Below are 18,460 nucleotides of genomic sequence, written 5' to 3'. Positions count from 1 at the left end.
AACCCTCGATTCCAAAGATTTTGGTTCCTATCGAAAAAGCTTTCAAGTTCAGTAAAGTTTCAGATTCACAGAAAGAAATGATTAGGCATCTTATCGCTCATAATGTGAAATTCAATAATAAACCTTTGAAACCAAATCTAACTGCGAGAGAAAGAGCTACAATGCGCGAAATTCATTCTAACCCGGATATTATCATTTCAAAGGCCGACAAAGGTGGCCAGATAGTCGTCATGGATAAGAACACTTACATCGATGGTGTCACTAAACTCTTAAACGAAGGACCATATAATCCGATCCCTAAAGATCCTTCACCTTCGGACTTATCCAAAATAAAAACTGCGATCAAATCTTCGCAAATCATTTCAAGCAACTTAAAACATTCGCTTATCCCATCTGTTGCGAATTGTGCCAGATTATATGCTCTTCCCAAAATTCATAAAAGTGGTATTCCTTTCCGTCGTATTGTATCAAATTTAGGTACTGCCTCGTATCCTTTAGCTAAATATTTAGTTTCTAGATTTTCCACTCTATTAGACAATAACATTTACACCATAAAAATTCAATAGAGTTTGTAAAAAAGGTTAAAAACATTTCTCCTAGTAATTTACTCATGGTTTCTTTTGATGTAAAATCATTATTCACCAATGTCCCAGTGGAGGGTGCATTAAGATGTCTAGAAACCAGACTTCGCGAATTTCATTTCTCTTGTATCGAAATTGATGAGCTCATTTCTCTCACTCAACTCTGTTTGAAACAAACACATTTTGTTTTCCAAAATAAATATTACAAGCAAACTGAGGGATCAGCCATGGGAAGCCCCCTCAGTCCCATCCTGGCTGATATCTACATGCATTATTATGAATCAAAATTGTTTGAAACTTTAAACTTCCTGGCATGGTTCCGCTACGTAGACGATACTTTTACCCTGTTTGAAGGTAATAAAGATGATTTAAATAAAGTTCTTTCAACAATGAATTCTATTGATCCTGCTATTCAGTTCACTTTTGAACTTGAGACTTGCAATTCTCTTCCGTTTCTCGACATTCTGGTCACACGTAACACATCCAACTTCAGTACTACGGTTTACCGTAAACCTTCATCGGTTTGCCTTCCACCACACTTTAAATCATGTCATCCGACTAAACAAAAGTTAGCTTCATTTTATTCCTACGTTTGTGCTCTACAAGTTTGCTCCTCCAAACTAGCCCTTTATGAAGAAGTAAATTATTTAAAAGCAATAGCTATTGACAGGGGTTTTCACCCAACATTATTAATCAAGCAGTTAAAAAATTCTCATCTCAACACACTAAAAGACGCACTCTTATTTTAGGAGATTATAAAAATTCTGTTGTCATTCCCTTCTTTCCATCAATTAGCTATAAAGTTGCACATATTTTGCAGAAATTTAACTTTCGGGTTGTTTATTCTCCCATCAATAAAATTCCAACTTCTATACTGAAGGACCCCATTCCGGATATGAATTCCTGGGGTATTTATAGGATTCCTTGCCAGTGTGGTTTAATTTACATTGGCCAAACTAAGAGAGCCTTAAAATTTCGCGTCAAAGAACATGAGGCATATGTTAGAAAAAAGGAAACACAGAAGTCTTCTGTTGCTCAACATTGTTGGTCCGAAAATCACTCTTTCAATTTTTCTGCTGCCAAAATTATTCAAAAAACATCTTCCATTGGAGAATTGGATTTTCTAGAGGCATTTCACATTTATAAAAATCTTTCTGTTCTAGTTAACGATCCTAATTCCAATCCAAATTTGCCTTCGGCTTTTAGAAAAATTATGTTTTAGTTCTGGTTTTGCCAACAGATGGCGCCACTTGCTTATTCTTTTCCAGGCTTTCTTATCTTATCTAATCATTATTTCCTACTTGTTCATTTGCGGTTTTGCAGCTGAAGATGATGGTTCGGTAAAACCATCGAAACTAGTCCCGTGAAAATTTTGTAGGTATAACGCTGATTTTTGTTGTTTGACTTCTGAATTAGTATCTTGAAGATTTACTTTTCAGTTTGCTATCTTGGCGCATTTTAAGATGAATTGGCAACCCTTGGTTCACCCCTATTTGAAATATACTAGCCCTGTTGCTATAACGACCGCCACCCGCCAGACACTGTGGGGGGCACCATTCTTCTCGTAGACAGACAGTACTCGCACTTGGCTTGGAAAACTGCTGATGAAGTTAAACAAACTAGAGATTAATATTACTTACCAACTCCAGAATCATAGTCGTCTCCAACTGCTGTCCAACTTAATGTAAAGATTCGGTCAGAGCTCCATACTAGCCTCAAATCTGTTGCCCGAGCTGGTGGATAAACGTCTGTCTCATTGACAGCTTCAACTTGAAACGTAGCTGGCCCAGCTTCCCTCTGCAAAGGTCCAGTGTCAATGCGTGTTCTTGATGGAAAAAATGACCCACAGCACTTAGCAGATTGTCCTATAGATAAAATAAAGTACAGAGAAAAGAAACATACATTGAAGAAACATACATCCAGATTGAAGAAACATACATCCAACAACTAAAAGAAGATGAGACCCCAGACGGTATAGTGGATAGAGTCGCCTACTGCGATACCGAAGGGCCCAGTTTCGAATCTCGGAGAAGGAATGGCTGTAATTGTTCGTCCCTTTGTAGGAGGTAACGGTAGTCCACCAATTAGATGTTTCCATAATGAAGTGGCCACCACTTCTAGCTCTAGTTGTGGCCAAGCCTAAGTCGGCTAAGTTTTCGCCAACGAAAAAAAGATGAATGGCTGTATTACTTTTTTGCTGCTAGATACAGATAAAAGTACTCCTTGGCTGTTGGATGCAAGAGAAACATATAAACATAAATTCTAAAACGGGCAAGGTTTAACTCAAGAATGTAGCCAGTTTTAGAGGAACTCTGTACGTATTTTAAGAGAACTGGATGCCAAAGATTATGAACTCTTGTAATTTGTTTCAATTTCTGTTACCTGCGATTGAAAGAATTTAATGAATGACATTTTTGAGGTTTTCCCCACGTGCATCGTAAGTTGGTTCATACTCTACAAATTCTAAGAGACACTGAATGAAATATTCCCCACCAGATTCCATCATTTGAGGCAGGTAACTTTGAATGCTTTCAACCAAGTGTCATTCAAAAAATAAAGCATTATACAAACTTATTTTTTCATTAATACAAATTAAATTTAAATTATTATCAAAATATTTTGAGGTTTGAAAAAGAAGAACCTGCTGTTGATTTTCTCCGAATGCATAGTCTAATATCAGTACGAGCAGACCATTTGCGCAATTTTTAACATAATGTTTTAGCTGTTTTCTAATGAAGGTTTCTAACGAACTTTGAAAAGTTTAGTTTTTGCATACATTTGAAATAAATTTTATTTTAATCACTGCGTTATTTTGATCTCACAAAATACAGTTTCTTCAGTAAGAAACAATGTAGGAATTTTCTTTTTTACTTCCATTATAAAAAAATATAAATTATTACTGACAACTGCTTTTTATTATTAATACTTGAGTAGTTTAATTTAATATTAAATACTTGTACACCTTGCCCAAAAAATGGGACATTGGTCAATACTAGGTCGATTAATGAAATTTAACTTGTGTTTTTCATGTCTCAAAAGCGCGACTTAAGATATATATAGAATTGTTGTAACGAAAGTATTTTGACACAAAATCGGGCCTTTTTCTAAAATGTCATACTTATTTTGTTCCATATTTGAATTCTACGACACAAATAATGCCTAAATATTAATTTTTTAAAAATTTTGTGAGAAATTTGCCTACAAATTAAAAAATTTATCTTGGCACACATTTGCGCAAAGAATAATTCAGTTGGCGAAATTCTTAATTTACGGTAACCAATTTTTCTTTCCCTCTTTCCCTTTCACTCTGCATAAGAGGAATAAAAGGTCATCGTTCATACCACCAAATAATTTTACCAAAGTTCTTGAACCACATTAGGCGTTATTATCGCTTATACCAAATATGTCATATTTCAAAACGCGCCAATATATATCTTTTTCGAAGTTTTGAATAAAAAACTTATTTTTTGCAAGTGCGCCTAGAAATACATCTACTTTAAGGTGACGGCAAAAATTTCATAGGTCATAGTCTAAAATTTTTTTTCGAAAGATTTATAATAATTACTAAAAAAAAAAAAAAAAACTTTCGAATTTTATTTGGATTGAACCTAAATTTCGAGCTGTGAAAGAAAGAATCAAGTTTAATAACAAAGTTTAATAATAATAATAAAAACAGATCTTTACAAAAATTACTAAATTTAATTAATATTGAGAAGCTAAAACTTTGAGGGCTAATTTTTTAAAAACTACTTGAGATTTTTACAAAACTTGGCACAATGGCATATTTTGAGTTGTAGAATCGAGTTTGAATAGTAGAATCAACTAATTTTGTCGCTAAATTTGGCAAAAAAATTGCCAAAATCACCAAATTTGGCGACCATTTGGGTTCGTCCCTGTAATAAGCATTGTAACTGAAATCTGCAATTGCTTTCCTATGTAACTGTAACCGTATTCGCCCCACATATGCATTTTAATGATTTCGAGAAGCAGAAAAGTACTAGAAATATCTCGGCGTCCGGGTAAAAACTATACAAGAGTGGATAGAGCATCAGTTCATCAGTTGCTGTTTCGAGTTATTAGTTCACGTGTGTTCGGAGTACCGTAAAGTGTCCTTGTTAGCTTCGCTCTTTCGCTTTGCATTATATTGTATTTAGCATTCTTAATAGTTTTAAGTATAACTACTGATACTCTGTGATATTGTGAACCTCTGTACGAGTACTTTTGTGGTAAGTTCCTAAACTCTGAAGAGTTTCTTTTGATAAAATAAATTTTAATTATATTAATTTGATAAAATAAATTTCATGGTCCGGATGATAGGTTGATAAAATTTATTTTATCAAACTATCATCCGGACCATATGTATCCGGATCATCCGGATCATAGGTTGATAAAATAAATTTTTTATCAACCTAACATCCGGATAATAAACAAGCTATTTGTCAATGTCGCATAATAATAATAAAATTTAATTTAAAAAGATAAAAATAAAATAAATTTTATCAACCTAACATGCGGACTTGTGTGCATTAAATCTGCTACGAACACATATGCACGCAACAATACAAACAGTTGTATGAAATTCCAGCTAAAATTTGCATTGGAAAATTATTCTAAAGTCTTATACAGAAGAACATGTTTGCTCCGAAAATAATACAACAGCAGGTTCGAAACGAAATGGTAAATAAATCCCACTTTTATATCGTAACGACAGACCAGTGCTTACGTAATTAATTATCACGAGACTTCCCAGGTTTGTTGTTGTGACTTATCTTACTTGTCTGACAGTAACATTAGAACAAGCCCACGAAATTCATCGTGGCAAGAGTGCAAGATTGCGTCTGCCGTTGGCAACAGTTTTGAGCATACAGGTGACAGTACGAGTTTGCTCAATTCCGCCCCTCCCAATTCTAATGGAGAGCATCCCGGGAGGACGGATGCGAGCCCTCATCTTCCCCTACCGTTAACCTCTCGAGAGACTTTTAGCTCACCACATATTTGAAGTTCCCCCATGCCGCGCAGACACTATACATTTATAAATATCCCTGCCTTCTCCGGGATTCGAATCCGGGCCTTTCGGAATGACAGTCAGCGTCGCTAACCACTATCCGGATTGAGAGGTAGGTTTTATTTCTGGAGTGAAATTGCATAGATGCACGTATATTTTCTTGTGGAATGTAATAAAGCAGTTTGCATTAGTAGATGAAATTAGTCAATGAAATCGTCATTCATTTGGCAGATAATATTTAAAGAATTTCCCACACCCACTAGCTGACAGTCTTGGTTGTTACGTAACGTAGCGCTACGTTCCATACTAATTGCACATTTAATGGTAAGACAGACAGACAGAGACAAATGTATTGACTAGTGCCGAGATTTTCATTTCTTGGTGGACATGTATTAGTGCTCAATGTAACCATTATATTTGACTGCTAAAAATACATATATTTAACATGTATTACTTTCACAACGTATAAAATAAATAGACCATGATAAAAATGAAAATAAAATGCGACACTGAAATAGCTTTTAAGAACTTTGTCTTAATTATTAACTTAACAAAATGAGTATTCTGAGATAGACGCACGCAAGGCTATGATTTCTAGATCACAAAATATGCGTTATAAAGTTCGTGAGCAAATTGCTGTTTGTTTAAACAACAATAGAGAAATGTCGGTTACAAATCTAAGTAAATAAGAACGTCATACCAAATGAGAAAATTTCTGCATTTTTCGCACCTAAATTTAAAAAAAAATTGTTAGAAATCGTAGTTTATAGTTTTGTGTAGGACTGTAATATTTATGCCAAATACTTTGTTAAAAAAGTTTGCGAGAAAGGCATACCATGTAAACGAAGCTTACAATAACTTTATTTGTCTATTATAGCTCGTAGCGTATTCTTTATAAGTACAGATGTAGGTAGTATTAAACATGAAAGACATAAGCTCCGCACTATTGAGTTATAAAGTCGTATTTTCTTAGCTATCATATACGCGACGCGAAGTTGAAGATTGTTTGATGAATTACCACCACGTCCTTCAAAGAATTACAAAGTGAGAAGAAGGGTGTAAAGAACCCTTTATTAGATTAAATAAATTTTAACAGTCGGCACCAACTTGTGCTTTGTAACACTTTTGGTTTGAATCAAAAGGTAGTGAATAACTTAAAATCTGATGAAGTTAAGTATAGCCTAACGGTTTAACAGTTTAGCAAGAATTCTAATTGCTAGGCAATCGAAGTTAGCAACTTCCGGCAGGCAGAACCAGTACCTATTATTCTGTTAGGAAGTGTTGGCAGAACACGCTCCTATTTCACCTTCCCAAACCTTCCTTTAAATACTTCCTTCCCTATATATAATTCGAATATCGCGTGTGCAAGAAAATTGCGTTCTGCAAGGGAAATGAAATGAGCATTAAAGGGAAAGGTACTTATAATAAAGAGTTAGAAAATAAAGTAATACTTTGTCGAGTATCATCAGGTTTAGTTTTTATATCCGATTTGTATAGAGGTGCAATTAGATTCTTGCTTCTGTGTTAGTTAAAAGGAACATGGAAAGGTTTTAACTTACAAGGATCAGAAGATTAAGTGATACTCTGTCGAGCATCATCAGGTTTAGTTTTTATATCTGACTTGTATAGAGGTGCAATTAGATTCTTGCTTCTGTGTTTGTTAAAAGGAACAGGGAAAAAGGTTTAACTTACAATAAAGGGTTATAAATTTAAGTGATACTCTGTAGAGTATCATCAGGTTTAGTTTTTATATCCGACTTGTATAGAGGTGCAATTAGATCCTTGCTTCTGTGTTAGTTAAAAGGAACAGGGAAAAGATTTTAACTTACAAGGACCAGAAGATTAAGTGATACTCTGTCGAGCATCATCAGGTTTAGTTTTTATATCTGACTTGTATAGAGGTGCAATTAGATTCTTGCTTCTGTGTTTGTTAAAAGGAACAGGGAAAAAGGTTTAACTTACAATAAAGGGTTATAAATTTAAGTGATACTCTGTAGAGTATCATCAGGTTTAGTTTTTATATCCGACTTGTATAGAGGTGCAATTAGATTCTTGCTTCTGTGTTAGTTAAAAGGAACAGGGAAAAGATTTTAACTTAAAATAAAGGATGAGAAGATTAAGTGTTACTCAGTCGAGTATCATCAGTTTCGTTTTTATATCTGACTTGTATAGAGGTGCAATTAGATTCTTGCTTCTGTGTTTGTTAAAAGGAACAGGGAAAAAGGTTTAACTTACAATAAAGGGTTATAAATTTAAGTGATACTCTGTAGAGTATCATCAGGTTTAGTTTTTATATCCGACTTGTATAGAGGTGCAATTAGATTCTTGCTTCTGTGTTAGTTAAAAGGAACAGGGAAAAGATTTTAACTTAAAATAAAGGATGAGAAGATTAAGTGTTACTCAGTCGAGTATCATCAGTTTCGTTTTTATATCAGACTTGTATAGAGGTGCAATAAGATTCTTGTTTCTGTGTTCGTTAAAAGGAACAGGGAAAAGGTTTTAACTTACAAGGACCAGAAGATTAAGTGATACTCTGTCGAGCATCATCAGGTTTAGTTTTTATATCTGACTTGTATAGAGGTGCAATTAGATTCTTGCTTCTGTGTTTGTTAAAAGGAACAGGGAAAAAGGTTTAACTTACAATAAAGGGTTATAAATTTAAGTGATACTCTGTAGAGTATCATCAGGTTTAGTTTTTATATCCGACTTGTATAGAGGTGCAATTAGATTCTTGCTTCTGTGTTAGTTAAAAGGAACAGGGAAAAGATTTTAACTTACAATAAAGGATGAGAAGATTAAGTGTTACTCTGTCGAGTATCATCAGGTTTAGTTTTTATATCCGACTTGTATAGAGGTGCAATTAGATTCTTGTTTCTGTGTTCGTTAAAAGGAACAGGGAAAAGGTTTTAACTTACAAGGATCAGAAGATTAAGTGATACTCTGTCGAGCATCATCAGGTTTAGTTTTTATATCTGACCTGTATAGAGGTGCAATTAGATTCTTGCTACTGTGTTTGTTAAAAGGAACAGGGAAAAAGGTTTAACTTACAATAAAGGGTTATAAATTTAAGTGATACTCTGTCGAGTATCATCAGGTTCAGTTTTTATATCCGACTTGTATAGAGGTGCAATTAGATTCTTGCTTCTGTGTTAGTTAAAAGGAACAGGGAAAAGATTTTAACTTACAATAAAGGATGAGAAGATTAAGTGTTACTCTGTCGAGTATCATCAGGTTTAGTTTTTATATCCGACTTATATAGAGGTGCAATTAGATTCTTCCTTCTGTGTTAGGTATAAGGAACAGGGAAAAGATTTTAACTTAAAATAAAGGATGAGAAGATTAAGTGTTACTCAGTCGAGTATCATCAGTTTCGTTTTTATATCAGACTTGTATAGAGGTGCAATTAGATTCTTGTTTCTGTGTTCGTTAAAAGGAACAGGGAAAAGGTTTTAACTTACAAGAATCAGAAGATTAAGTGATACTCTGTCGAGCATCATCAGGTTTAGTTTTTATATCTGACTTGTATAGAGGTGCAATTAGATTCTTGCTTCTGTGTTAGTTAAAAGGAACAGGGAAAAGATTTTAACTTACAATAAAGGATGAGAAGATTAAGTGATACTCTGTCGAGCATCATCAGGTTTAGTTTTTATATCTGACTTGTATAGAGGTGCAATTAGATTCTTGCTTCTGTGTTAGTTAAAAGGAACAGGGAAAAGATTTTAACTTACAATGAAGGATGAGAAGATTAAGTGATACTCTGTCGAGTATCATCAGGTTTAGTTTTTATATCCGACTTGTATAGAGGTGCAATTAGATTCTTGCTTCTGTGTTAGTTAAAAGGAACAGGGAAAAGATTTTAACTTACAATGAAGGATGAGAAGATTAAGTGATACTCTGTCGAGTATCATCAGGTTTAGTTTTTATATCCGATTTGTATAGAGGTGCAATTCTATTCTTGCTTCTGTGTTAGTTAAAAGGAACATGGAAAGGTTTTAACTTACAAGGATCAGAAGATTAAGTGATACTCTGTCGAGCATCATCAGGTTTAGTTTTTATATCTGACTTGTATAGAGGTGCAATTAGATTCTTGCTTCTGTGTTTGTTAAAAGGAACAGGGAAAAAGGTTTAACTTACAATAAAGGGTTATAAATTTAAGTGATACTCTGTAGAGTATCATCAGGTTTAGTTTTTATATCCGACTTGTATAGAGGTGCAATTAGATTCTTGCTTCTGTGTTAGTTAAAAGGAACAGGGAAAAGATTTTAACTTACAATAAAGGATGAGAAGATTAAGTGTTACTCTGTCGAGTATCATCAGGTTTAGTTTTTATATCCGACGTGTATAGAGGTGCAATTAGATTCTTGTTTCTGTGTTCGTTAAAAGGAACAGGGAAAAGGTTTTAACTTACAAGGATCAGAAGATTAAGTGATACTCTGTCGAGCATCATCAGGTTTAGTTTTTATATCTGACCTGTATAGAGGTGCAATTAGATTCTTGCTACTGTGTTTGTTAAAAGGAACAGGGGAAAAGGTTTAACTTACAATAAAGGGTTAGAAATTTAAGTGATACTCTGTCGAGTATCATCAGGTTTAGTTTTTATATCCGACTTGTATAGAGGTGCAATTAGATTCTTGCTTCTGTGTTAGTTAAAAGGAACAGGGAAAAGATTTTAACTTAAAATAAAGGATGAGAAGATTAAGTGTTACTCAGTCGAGTATCATCAGTTTCGTTTTTATATCAGACTTGTATAGAGGTGCAATAAGATTCTTGTTTCTGTGTTCGTTAAAAGGAACAGGGAAAAGGTTTTAACTTACAAGGACCAGAAGATTAAGTGATACTCTGTCGAGCATCATCAGGTTTAGTTTTTATATCTGACTTGTATAGAGGTGCAATTAGATTCTTGCTTCTGTGTTTGTTAAAAGGAACAGGGAAAAAGGTTTAACTTACAATAAAGGGTTATAAATTTAAGTGATACTCTGTAGAGTATCATCAGGTTTAGTTTTTATATCCGACTTGTATAGAGGTGCAATTAGATTCTTGCTTCTGTGTAAGTTAAAAGGAACAGGGAAAAGATTTTAACTTACAATAAAGGATGAGAAGATTAAGTGTTACTCTGTCGAGTATCATCAGGTTTAGTTTTTATATCCGACTTGTATAGAGGTGCAATTAGATTCTTGTTTCTGTGTTCGTTAAAAGGAACAGGGAAAAGGTTTTAACTTACAAGGATCAGAAGATTAAGTGATACTCTGTCGAGCATCATCAGGTTTAGTTTTTATATCTGACCTGTATAGAGGTGCAATTAGATTCTTGCTACTGTGTTTGTTAAAAGGAACAGGGAAAAAGGTTTAACTTACAATAAAGGGTTATAAATTTAAGTGATACTCTGTCGAGTATCATCAGGTTCAGTTTTTATATCCGACTTGTATAGAGGTGCAATTAGATTCTTGCTTCTGTGTTAGTTAAAAGGAACAGGGAAAAGATTTTAACTTACAATAAAGGATGAGAAGATTAAGTGTTACTCTGTCGAGTATCATCAGGTTTAGTTTTTATATCCGACTTATATAGAGGTGCAATTAGATTCTTCCTTCTGTGTTAGGTATAAGGAACAGGGAAAAGATTTTAACTTAAAATAAAGGATGAGAAGATTAAGTGTTACTCAGTCGAGTATCATCAGTTTCGTTTTTATATCAGACTTGTATAGAGGTGCAATTAGATTCTTGTTTCTGTGTTCGTTAAAAGGAACAGGGAAAAGGTTTTAACTTACAAGAATCAGAAGATTAAGTGATACTCTGTCGAGCATCATCAGGTTTAGTTTTTATATCTGACTTGTATAGAGGTGCAATTAGATTCTTGCTTCTGTGTTAGTTAAAAGGAACAGGGAAAAGATTTTAACTTACAATAAAGGATGAGAAGATTAAGTGATACTCTGTCGAGCATCATCAGGTTTAGTTTTTATATCTGACTTGTATAGAGGTGCAATTAGATTCTTGCTTCTGTGTTAGTTAAAAGGAACAGGGAAAAGATTTTAACTTACAATGAAGGATGAGAAGATTAAGTGATACTCTGTCGAGTATCATCAGGTTTAGTTTTTATATCCGACTTGTATAGAGGTGCAATTAGATTCTTGCTTCTGTGTTAGTTAAAAGGAACAGGGAAAAGATTTTAACTTACAATAAAGGATGAGAAGATTAAGTGATACTCTGTCGAGTATCATCAGGTTTAGTTTTTATATCCGATTTGTATAGAGGTGCAATTCTATTCTTGCTTCTGTGTTAGTTAAAAGGAACATGGAAAGGTTTTAACTTACAAGGATCAGAAGATTAAGTGATACTCTGTCGAGCATCATCAGGTTTAGTTTTTATATCTGACCTGTATAGAGGTGCAATTAGATTCTTGCTACTGTGTTTGTTAAAAGGAACAGGGGAAAAGGTTTAACTTACAATAAAGGGTTAGAAATTTAAGTGATACTCTGTCGAGTATCATCAGGTTTAGTTTTTATATCCGACTTGTATAGAGGTGCAATTAGATTCTTGCTTCTGTGTTAGTTAAAAGGAACAGGGAAAAGATTTTAACTTAAAATAAAGGATGAGAAGATTAAGTGTTACTCAGTCGAGTATCATCAGTTTCGTTTTTATATCAGACTTGTATAGAGGTGCAATAAGATTCTTGTTTCTGTGTTCGTTAAAAGGAACAGGGAAAAGGTTTTAACTTACAAGGATCAGAAGATTAAGTGATACTCTGTCGAGCATCATCAGGTTTAGTTTTTATATCTGACTTGTATAGAGGTGCAATTAGATTCTTGCTTCTGTGTTTGTTAAAAGGAACAGGGGAAAAGGTTTAACTTACAATAAAGGGTTATAAATTTAAGTGACACTCTGTAGAGTATCATCAGGTTTAGTTTTTATATCCGACTTGTATAGAGGTGCAATTAGATTCTTGCTTCTGTATTAGTTAAAAGGAACAGGGAAAAGATTTTAACTTACAAGGATCAGAAGATTAAGTGATACTCTGTCGAGCATCATCAGGTTTAGTTTTTATATCCGACTTGTATAGAGGTGCAATTAGATTCTTGCTTCTGTGTTTGTTAAAAGGAACAGGAAAAAGGTTTAACTTACAATAAAGGGTTAGAAAATCAAGTGATACTCTGTCGACTATCATCAGATTTAGTTTTTATATCAGGCTTGTATAGAGGTGCAATTAGATTCTTGCTTCTGTGTTAGTTAAAAGAAACAGGGAAAAAGGTTTAACCTACATTAAAGGGTTAGAAAAATTAAGTGATACTCTGAGAGTATCATCACGTTTAGTTTTTATATCCGACTTGTATAGAGGTGCAAATAGATTCTTGCTTCTGTGTTAGTTAAAAGGAACAGACTTTAAGCAGTTGCAAAATTGGTTAGATTTCCGATTCGCAAATGTCTACTTCATAGATTAAAAATTTGTGTTATAATATATTTATTATTTTTGTCCTAAGGGGTCAATTCTTATTAAGTATTTCTATATGCTATGAGTTCTGCTGAGGATGTTTGCAGTGCAATTCTTGGGTATCATGACTTAAAACCTAGGCCAGAACTTCTACAGTGCCATAAGTGATTCAGGTATTGATATACTTAGCTAACTGTTGAGCTTCCACCCCAGTTTTGCAGGGAAATTCCCTGGAGAGAGGTGTAATATGGTCTCTCATCCCTGTTTCCTTACCGCTAGCCCTGGATAGGATTTTCGGTTCGCTGTGCATTTTGAGTGCCTTATTGCCGCACAGACACTATACGTTTACAAACATCCATGTCTTCTCCGGGATTCGAGCTCATATCCCCATCGATACGCCAGTCAGCGTCACTAAACACTATACCGGTTAAACGAATGAATTTTTATTGAAGAAATATACGGAGTGACATTCAACACATATTCGGTAATTCGTGTTTTAGTTAAACGGTGTTAAAATAGCTTGTCATTAGATTTATCGATGCCAGGAAAGTAATGAAATCCGCCGGGATTCGAACTCCGAACCTCCGGATTACGTGTCGAACGTGCTTCTACTTACATCATGAAGGCTCTCGGAAAGATAGAGAAAATACTTTATATACTCCCCCCTTTTAAAGAGAGACTGGAGATGAGGGGATCCGATCACCAAATCCTTGTGGTGACGAGTTATCATCCTTTTCCTTTTAGTTTAGGCACCACTTATAGAATCTAAGTTTCATGTTTCATCGATGTAGGAGACGTAAAAAGTGTTCAACGCCCTCACTGCGATTCGAGTTTCGGAACCTCCTGATTATGCTTCAGACGTGCTTCCAGTTACACGATGAAGGCATGTGGAAAGAAGAGAAAAAATATTTCATAAGCTTTCGATACTTTGGGCGCGATGTCGTGCTTTGAGCAAAAAAGCTTAGGTTTCTTTCACCAGAAACGAATCTCTGTCATTATTACCTCATTTTCCAATTTCGTATTCACTGAACCCGCTACTATCAAGGCAACAGCATCTTATTGAGATAAACAGCATTCTAAAACATCAAAGTATTATCTCTGATTAAGATGATTCTACAAGGTTCCATGTTTTCGGCGAGTCAAATCTATTAGAAACGACGCTTTGGGCGATCTACGAAAAGAGATGTTTTACCATCGTTTCGACGAATTCTTAGCATTGGTTATTAGCACTGGAGAAAGTATGTAAGTTCCAGTGGATGTTATTTAATAGATAGATAGACAATAATTGTTTACATTTCAAAGGAATTATCTTACGATCATTTTTCAACTTTTAAATGTAGAAGCATTATTGACTCTACATGTATACAAGGGTGGTAAACGATTTACAAGTAAAGTTGTTAACAATCTTGTGAATATTTGCCTCGACATACCTTTCAAAAGATCAGCACTGTTATTCAGTCCGCCAAATTTAACGTAAACGTTGTAGAATCCGGGAGCTGTAAAGTCAGTGAAGTAGCGGGTATATATACCATCATCTCTTGTTATATCGATATCTAAGGGAAAAAAAAAAATTAGTGAAATTAAATTGAGCTTACTTTATAATTTATTTTTAGCAGGGAAAAACATCAACAATAAAGCATTAAGATATGAAAGTTTTCTACGTCAGTACTTTAAGGCAGAATTTCGGCTCAATTCTGCACTGTTTTAAATGTTTAGTGTTTTTTTTTTTTTTTTTTTTAATAAAGTTTACCTCCAAGACCATCGTCAATAAGTGCAAATTCCGATATCGTTTGGTTTCGTGGATGGTGAACATAAGCAACGACGTTTGCTCCGCTTACTGGATATGATCCTCGTTTGATTTCTGCAAATATGAGTACTGGTGGGGGAATAATCTAAACATAAATCATTGAACAGTATCAGAAGTTATGAACTCACTAAGTAAGCTGGAATTAAATAACAGCATGTGTAAAATAACATTAAATGGTTAGTATATTAGATTTGCATATCATGAAAGAAACTATGAATATTACTTACTTAGTAAAGGGGACCTTCAATAGAAATCATTTTAATGGATATTTTTTCCCTTTTTTTTACCATATATATAAAGTAATCAATATAAAACAGCCTCGTTTCCTAGCGGTGAAAATAATCGGTACTAAATAGAAGCATTTCCTAGAAGCTAAAGCAATCTGCATTAAAAAAAAAAAAAAAAAAAAAAAAAAAAAAAAAAAACTGAGGTTAAAAGAAGTCGAAAAAGAAGAAACGCACTGTTATGAAATGTCTAGCTGCGGTAAGACAGCTTCCTCGCAAAAGGAGGGGGTTATGGTTGCCAGATTTGGCTCGAAACCCCCCATTTGGCGACAAAATTGGCGATATGCCATAGACGGAACGTGATCATTCTTAGCGGTTTTCTCGAGAATGTTTTCTAAGGTAGGTCAAAAGCTATATATACCTTGCCTGTATGTGGAGGGAGAGTATTTTGAATTCAGTTAGTGTAGTAGTGTTCTGAGCTCAGAGATTAGCTTGAGAGCGACCGAATCGAGTCGGAAGCTTTGCATGCGGAACGTGTGTTCGAAAATCTTTAATTGTATTTACACTGGGATAGCGAAAATCGAGTACCCAAGAGGGAGTCTGCATCGCGCCTGAAAATGTCTTCACAATTGTAGCCTGAAGACTTGTGTTTCTGGTTGTTTCAGCGTGCTTATCGTAGTTTTGCGAAGACTGTAAACGTGTCTTTGGATTTCTCCTGTGTAATACCGGCTAATAAATTGTGTTTTGATTCTTCATCAAGTGTTGTCATCAATTACTCCAAATCCACGAATCCGTAGAACGCAACAGTATATTATTTATTGAAAGTTGAAATATATACGTTTCAGTAGTGGAAGGCAATATTTGGACCACGTGGCCTTTACGGCAGGTACTAACCTGAGTATTATGGTACGGAAAAGGCTGTATTAATCAGGATCTTATTGAATACGACAAAAATGCAGGCCACAAATGTTTTGAAAGTTGCTTTCTGAAATTTGCTTCTCGCTTTTCTCAAATTATTTTCTGTTTTGAAAATTGCTTTCCGCAGCTTCTGAAAATGCATTTGCTGCAGATCCAGCTCAAATAATTGATCTACGTGTAACACATTGCTTGCAGATCTAAATTACTGTTTTCAGCACTGATTTACTGGTAGTTCAGTCAACTAGAAAGAGGAGGCTCAAGGGAAACATTTATAAAATTAATGGTAGATATCCTACTTGGCATCCGGATCACCACAGCGAAGTCGAAAATTTAGCTTCGCACTTAAAGTTCTACGAAAATTTCATCCAGCTAATGGATATTTTTTCAATTTGTATCCCTTAGTCTACTGCTTCTCAAATAAATTGAAAATCACTTTAAATTAAAATTACTTCAAATTTTAAATTATTCGCATTTAAATCCACTATGAATTTAATTAGTTAGTTAAAAAGCACTCATATTTTAATTAATATAATTTAATTAAGAATAAAATCTTATTTCCTTTCCTTTCTTGAGAGATTAGTAATTAGGTAGAGGGTACAACTGCTGACTTCTTCTGTACCCACCGATGGGATTTTGAAAGACAACGAAACCTGAAGTACTTCTGTCTGAATACGTGTATTACATATTAGTGAGCAAAACTTAAGTAACAAATTTTGTTTTTCAACATGCAACCATGAAATTGTTGAAAAAGGACTCTTGCGATTAGTACAAGGAAGAACCAATGAAGGGAGAGAAAAGTGATGCATATGCAAATAAATACCAGTACCATGACGTCAGAGGATACGTCAGGGCACACAAAACGCGAAGAGTCAATACGCGCAATGCAAGGTAACTTGAAATTAAGAAAGGAAGGCACACTTCCAGACATTCTTCTATAAATGAAAGTGAGCTTGTACCTGCAGTATAGCTACAAAATAAGGGAGGCCTTTTGCAGGTGTAGAATGATCGGCAAGCCTGAGGACGGGCGTAGTTTGACGTCTGTCGCCCAAGAGTTTGGAACTTATATAAAAGTTTTGTTTCACGAGTTGCGATGCCTTCCAAACGGACAGGTACACTTGTAAGAAAAGTTGCTGTTGGTCGGCTAAGGAAAATAACTGTAATTGATGACCGATATGTCGCCCTCCAGGTGAAACGAGATCGGAACTATTGGGTTGAAACATAAGTAATGGCCATTTATGCTGTGCTTAAAATTACGCGGTAAAAATAAAAAAAAGTATTGGCATAATGTTTTGTGTTATTCGAAAGAGAATCTTTTCCTCTACAGGATGGCGTATTTGATTTTTTTGTCTGAGCTAATTTTTGTTATTTTTCAGATCATTAAAATGAAGTGTAAAGTCATTAAAATGAAGTGTCGACAAAAATAAGCATTTTCGACACCCTCTTCTTTTTGCGTTTAATGGAGGCGCTAATGCTGCAGAAGCTGCCCGAGAGATTTGTAAAGTGTATGGAGAAGGTGCAATGCATGCCTGAACGAACTGCAAGAAATTGGCTTGCCAAATTTAAAAATGGAAATTTCGACCTCGAAGGCGCTGCTCGTTTCGGATGGCCAAAGAAGTTGATGAAGAGCGTTTGATTAAACTTCTGCACGAAGACGCGTTCAAACAACTTGAGAATTAGCCGAACGAATGGGTTGTAGCCAAATGACTATAGTTCGACATCTTGGGTCCATGGAGAAAGTCCCAAAACTCGGATATTATTGACTAATTTATTGTTTTTGTTTTGTTAAAAAAGTTTTCAAATTAAAAAAAAACGGCCATTACTTATGTTTCAACCCAATAGATAGCAGAGAAGACTGCTCAGCAATTTCGTAAGGCAACCAGACGATAGGCGTCCCAGTTTAACTGTGTCTAGATGACTTCAGTAGTCTATTCGTCTGCCGTCCTGAAAGCAGCATATGATTGACAGCAGCCCATCTGCAGCATGGTTTAAATAGTGTAAAGAACACAAAACTAGACATCATCATGGAGTCACGTCCTGTTAACCGATGAGCGTCGTTTCAGTCTAATAAACAATTCTCGAGGCCACTTGATATGGGAGGGGTAAGGAAACGTTTTAATCTCCCTAACACGTCAGGGAAAGAGACCGTGGGGTGGTCCAAGCGTGGTTATATGGGGAGGTACTATGTTGAACTGATGGACGGAGCTCCACATTTTTTACAGAAGTTCACTTACGAAGATCGTTAGTGTGATGGCGTTATACTCCTCCACGTGTGTCTTTTCCAGGATACCATTGGTCCAGACTTTATTTTTATGGATGAAAGTGGACGGTAACACATGACTCATGATGTTATACGAATATATCCACAAAATGGATTGGCTAGCGTGCTCCTCTGACTTAAATCCTATTGACCATATGTAGGATTCTTTAGACAGACGGCTGGTAGGGAACGCCTTCTTCCCTTCTTTAGGGAGAAAATACGATCGTGTCGATCGTACTTTCTGGA

The 18,460-nt window shown here is 35.0% G+C and overlaps 1 protein-coding gene across 1 annotated transcript in view; it reads right to left on the bottom strand.

Annotated features, from left to right (window-relative positions):
- LOC118198418 (calcium-activated chloride channel regulator 1-like) overlaps window positions 1–18,460 on the bottom strand; it is a 77,068-nt gene that overhangs the window by 12,370 nt on the left and 46,238 nt on the right. Inside the window, exons 11-13 of the mRNA XM_035370085.2 lie at window positions 14,759–14,900; window positions 14,439–14,561; window positions 2,222–2,446 (exon numbers count right to left, since the gene is read on the bottom strand). Of these exons, the coding sequence (XP_035225976.1) occupies window positions 2,222–2,446; window positions 14,439–14,561; window positions 14,759–14,900 (490 nt within the window). The remainder of the gene's footprint in view (window positions 1–2,221; window positions 2,447–14,438; window positions 14,562–14,758; window positions 14,901–18,460) is intronic.

This window comes from Stegodyphus dumicola, chromosome 11 (assembly GCF_044657685.1).
Source record: "Stegodyphus dumicola isolate Sdum_Otavi_A_Nest chromosome 11, ASM4465768v1".
NCBI lineage: Eukaryota > Metazoa > Arthropoda > Arachnida > Araneae > Eresidae > Stegodyphus > Stegodyphus dumicola.
The sequence above is the reverse complement of the archived record's forward strand: the minus strand, read 5'-3'. Positions and strand labels throughout refer to the sequence as shown.